General features: G+C 43.1%; 1 protein-coding gene across 1 annotated transcript; it reads right to left on the bottom strand.

Annotated features, from left to right (window-relative positions):
- Nucleotides 1–1,441: 1,441 nt before the first annotated feature.
- On the bottom strand, nucleotides 1,442–4,566 carry LOC125526661 (Ribosomal protein L34). Its single transcript, XM_048691307.2, has 3 exons — nucleotides 4,232–4,566; nucleotides 1,973–2,072; nucleotides 1,442–1,789 (listed from the first exon to the last, which is right to left on the bottom strand). Exons 1-3 carry the CDS (start codon nucleotides 4,482–4,484, stop codon nucleotides 1,717–1,719), a joined length of 426 nt encoding a protein of 141 aa, XP_048547264.1. The 5' UTR covers nucleotides 4,485–4,566; the 3' UTR covers nucleotides 1,442–1,716.
- Between the last annotated feature and the right edge of the window lie 719 nt (nucleotides 4,567–5,285).

Here is a 5,285-nt window from a genome sequence, read left to right as displayed (position 1 = left end):
GAACATGAAATCTGTTGCAAAGTACAACACTGACTTTGTTGTAATTGTGAGGACGAGATTGGGCCGCTAGATGTCACCAAATCTAACGGCCGTCGAGGCCACGAATCTTTCAGCACGCCCCTTAACACATTGCCACATAAGAAACCTCATTAATTTATTGCCACATAAGCAATTTTGCTTACCTAAACCCTAAGTTACTACTACCTCCGTTTCAATGAATAAGGTGTGTTTTGTTTCATTAAGACAAGACTTTGATCAACAATTACTCTTTTGATATTTGATTATGGGAAACTCTTCACAGCAGCCGGCGGATTCAATACTCGCGTCTGCCACCCGCTCCAATTGACACTGTGTCTTCTTGGATCCCACTTACGTGTTCGTGATCTTATCTACTAGAACCAGATTATAGCGTCTTCTCCAGAACACTCTTTCCATTCCCCGTCGAACCATCAGTGAAGCACATCGTCACCATCACGGATGTCCGCTGAACCATCTTGCTGTTGCAAGCACACCGCCACCCTGTTGTTGCGGTGCATGCACGCCCCTAGCTTCTCCTCTCAATCTCTCTCTTCACGTTTTCTGCAACATAATCTTTGTTGCAACTTCTTGCAACAAAAGTCTTGTTGCAGGAATACAGAGAAGACGCTGAAAACGTTGTTGCAAACTTTGCAACAAGGATCTTGTTCCAGGAATACAGAAAAGAGATCGGAGATACCAATATTGCAAAAAAAAAAACCTGCAACACGACCTATATTTTAATTTATTTTTCTGCAACATGACCTATGTTGCAAAAAAAATGCTGCAAACCTACTTATGTTACAAAAAATCCGCAGCATAATCTGTATTGCAAATATTTCCCGCAAGAAGACATTTGTTGCAGAGTAGAGGAAGGCGTGGGGCTGATCGATTGTGTTAATCTAGCGGCTCGCGAGGCATGTAGCAGGCCCCTTTGATTATTTCCTTCCACTAAGACAAGACTTTGATCAACAATTACTCTTTTCATATTTGAATTATGTGATACAAAATTATTATCATAACAAAGTACTTTTAAATACTAATCTAGTGACACAAGTTTCATGTCATATAACCTTGTTTATGGAGTAATGATTGGTCAAATGTGTGTCTTAACGAAACAAACTACCAAAATACGCCTTTACAATGGAGGTAGTACCAAGTTACCCGCACTATCATGTAAAAAAAAAAAGTTACCCGCACTATGACGGTCTAAAACCAACGAGGCAGAACCAGACACGACCTGGCCGCCACTGCACAAAGCAGATAATTACCTCGAGTTTAGCCGCCGTAGTAGGCACGCAAACTTTTGTTTTAAAGGAGGGAAAACGCGAAGAGCAACCATACAAGTTACCACGGTATCTCACACGCTAACCCAACATCATAGTTTGATGGACGGAAATGATCCCAAAGATGCTACCCTGAAAAATTGACAACACAATTACACAAGCAAATGCATAACGCAGTCGAACTAGCATACAAGTACATAGCTAAAATAGCAGTTAAATCATCCATAACCATCGCTTTGTCATGCTTATTCAGTGGAATAAATGTTTTGTTTGGTGAAGAAATTCAGGCAGGTGTCTCTTGGCTTTGCTCTAACCCCGCCTCGGAAGGAGAATAGATCTATTGTAAGCTCCCAGACGTTCACATTAGCATCATTCAAAGCTGAGGTGAAACTCCCATAGGTGCCATGGGTTTCCATTACCATGAAATTTTGTGCCTTCCTTTAGCGATTCTCCGAGCAATCACCTTACGCCCACCAGTGGTTGATTTGCTGCAAAATGAGAAAACGAATGGGAAAACCAGATATCAGCACACTGAGAACACAGTAACTTATGAACAAAGTCTGGTCCATAAAAAAACCAGCCAAACTAATTGCTCGACATAAAAAATTGGCATATTTTAGTTAGTCACATGAAGCAAGGAGGAGGGAGGGAGGGAGGGAAGGGAGACAGACCGTGCACGAAATCCATGGGTTCGTTTCCGCTTGATGGTGCTGGGTTGGTAAGTCCTTTTGGGAAGTAACTCAAGGGGTTCATTAGCAACAGGATCAATTCCTACAGATAACCATTTCAGTCATACATTTAGAAGATAATTAATAACCAATTCTGCAGCGCTTACCAAAAAACAATGAATCAATATGATCGGCAAAACTAACAAGAGATCAGCACATTATATGCTCTATTCAGTCAAACTATTCATAATAGCAAAAAACAGGAGTATTTCTGAGCATTTTAGATTCCAGGGAATCCAAGCCTTCCTAAATCGCATGTCCATGTGTTGAGGAATTTTCAAAATTCATGAAGTCTTTATTATAATATGGTTTGCTGAACAGTATTCATGGTTCCACGTGATCCGTAAACAGATTTATTAAAATTTATGTTCTGTTACCCTGGTTGATATCCAAGCATAAAAAGACAAGTAGGAAATTCAAAACAATGTATAATGCATTCCTATGCTCGCATGATTCTCTATAAAACAGTGATTGCAAACTTTTTGTGAGTGAGGTAAATAACTTTACAAATATAAGAAACATCACTACATCGAAAGCAAGCAACTTTGCAAGAAATGAATTGATTAAACTGTAATTTTTGTAGCTTGAGAAAAATGTGAACCAAACCTACAAAACATTGGCAGTGTACTGAAAATGGTTCCAGTAAACCGTGTATTTAACCATATAAAAGGAATGGGTAAAGCTATGAGTCACTCTACTCGCTGGTTAAGCTGGGTATGTCGTGTTGGAGTAAACCACGTTACGTGCGTGGTGTGTGTGGCATGTGTGTGCCCGTGGTGGTAGTACTAGGCCTATAGCAGCGGATGTGGAGCTGCATGTGTTGGTTAGTCAATTTAGTACGTGCAGGCTAGATGCATGCAGGCTTGGCCGGGTCTTGTGGAGGAGCATCAAGACATGGGTTGAGTCATGCGGATCATGCGAGGGAAGCCCGTTGTGGAGGTCACGCGTGCGTGCGCGTAAGTCGCTGGAATGGGTTGCTCAGGCGTTGGGTTAGCTGGGCTATAAGACTGCCATGTAATCCGTTGTGCTTTAGTTGAGCCGTGTGTAGCCATGTAGCCACTGTAAGGGGAAAAAAGATTGGGGCGTTCGTGCGCCCGTGGCGGCGTTTGTGCGCCGGCCGGAAAATCTTGTGTCCACTGTTCTTCTTCTTCCACCTCCGTTCGAGTGAGAGGAGAGGTAGCTAGAGGGCTGCGGTTCCAACATGTCGTATAATAGCTACTAGGTGGGTGACGGCCAAGTACTGGTTATTTTAGGCACCGAACCTTTATTTGTATCAGTGAGCCAGATCAAACAGGACACAATTCCTAAACTAATCAGCAATTTACTCAAATTATCATGCGCCGGAGATGTCTGCTTAGCTCAGTGAGCCAGATCAAACAGGACACAATTCCTGAACCTATTCAGCAATTTACTCAAATTATCATGCGCCGGAGATGTCTGCTTAGCTCAGTGAGCCAGATCAAACAGGACACAATTCCTGAACCTATTCAGCAATTTACTCAAATTATCATGCGCCGGAGATGTCTGCTTAGCTCAGTGAGCCAGATCAAACAGGACACAATTCCTGAACCTATTCAGCAATTTACTCAAATTATCATGCGCCGGAGATGTCTGCTAAGGAGAAATTGATCTTTTGCCCCCAGTTTACTTCTAACTTTGATCCCCCCCCCCCCCCCCCCCCCCCCGCCCTGAGATTGACGGCCGGGGCCACTAGCCATTGAGACAAACCCTGGGGCAAATCATCGTGGGGCAAAAGATCCAAATCCCCGTCTGCTAAGTGTACCACCAACACCTCGTACCATGAGTCGAAGCACTTGGTATGAAAAAAATGAATAGAGGCACTAATGACATAATGGGACTGCAGAACACTAAGCTGCTCGTGCACCAAATCAACCAAGTAAAGCAGACAATCAATGTGACGTAGGATTTCCAAAGCAATCCTATCAGTTCTTTCAACCACCCCCACGGCCGCAGACAAGTGCTAGTGTCAAAATTAACTTTCTAGCTCGCAAGAGATTAATGAGGATTTCCGCAATCTGTAGACAGCGAGTTGTATGCAACATTCCCCCACTTTATACATCTCTCATTCACCATTGATCCAACAACGATACAGCTAAAGCCCAACTATCCAAATGTCTGATGCAGCGAAATATTCTAGAAAGCTCAAGGGGAAAGTGGGGTAGAGCAGGCGAGAGGTGATACCATCGTCAATGAGGAACCGGAGAGAGGGGAGGCCGCAGGGGAAGGAGATCTCCACGGGGAGCGAAGTTAGTCTCGCGACCACCTCCGCATCGTGTGCGTCCACCGACGCCGCCGCCGGCGGGACGTGCGGCTGGATCCTATGGAGTAGCGACGGAAGAGGAAGTCCGGTCCGCAGAAGAGACGGAGGCGGGGAGGCGAGGAGGCGGCCGAGGAGGGAGGAGCCAGCCCGCGCTAGGATTTTCGCCGACGCCATCGCCGTGATCCACTTCGTCCTGGACCTTCTTAAACCCTAGTTTCCACTTCTGCCTTCCAAAGCAGCTTGGCCTAGTGAGAGATGGTCCCACGACAAATGGGCCTAGTGGTCAGGATTAGAGCCCCTAGTCGATGGGCCCAAGCTAACCCAGAAAAGAAGGCTAACCACAACTGTGGCTCTCTTTGCCTAAAACTGTGGCTCTCCTTTTTTGTGTGCACATCGAGCTCCCTCCTTTCCGATTTAGGTCATGCGCATATCTTTAGGTCATCAATTGTACAAATCTAATATGAATTAGGTATTACAAAAGTTATATCATTATTAGAAAATGTTTTTGAAGTTTCTAATGGTATACTTTTATAATATATGACTGTATTCAAATTATCAATCTAGGAATACACATGGACCTACTAAATAAAAAGGTAGTAATCCTTAAGTGACATATTATCCCATAATGCTAGGTGGGTCGTGTCTCTGTAGCGATGACTCACTCACCCGGACGTTTAAAAAAACCAGCAGATTCTGGCTCCAATAGCTTTTTTCTTTCAAATTTGAATCAATTCATGAATTATCACAGGCTCGCTTGCATATATGTTCGGAAAATCTAGGACGCGATAGGTTTTCCTTCCTGGTCTAAATAAATTCGACAATCCAAAAAATGTGCACAAATTAAACAAATCATGGATTTTTAAAAATGCTCACCATTTTTCCATAAAAAATATAAATTCAAGGATTTAAGAAATGTACACAAATTTAAAACAATATGTATGAATTAAAATATATTTTGTAATTTGAAAAAAATTA

The sequence above is a fragment of the Triticum urartu genome, chromosome 3A (genome assembly GCF_056163025.1).
Source record: "Triticum urartu cultivar PI428250 chromosome 3A, HENAU_Tu73, whole genome shotgun sequence".
Taxonomy (NCBI): Eukaryota; Viridiplantae; Streptophyta; class Magnoliopsida; order Poales; family Poaceae; genus Triticum; species Triticum urartu.
This window is presented reverse-complemented; position numbering and strand designations above follow the sequence as displayed.

What these genes read in the sequence shown, in the direction of transcription:
- LOC125526661 (XM_048691307.2), bottom strand. Translation starts at nt 4,484, where the DNA reads ATGGCGTCGGCGAAAATCCTAGCGCGGGCTGGCTCCTCCCTCCTCGGC. An exon ending in CCGGTTCCTCATTGACGATG is followed by an intron (nt 2,073 to 4,231) that starts GTATCACCTCTC and finishes GGTTATCTGTAG; the next exon opens with GAATTGATCCTGTTGCTAAT. An exon ending in ACCCATGGATTTCGTGCACG is followed by an intron (nt 1,790 to 1,972) that starts GTCTGTCTCCCT and finishes CTCATTTTGCAG; the next exon opens with CAAATCAACCACTGGTGGGC.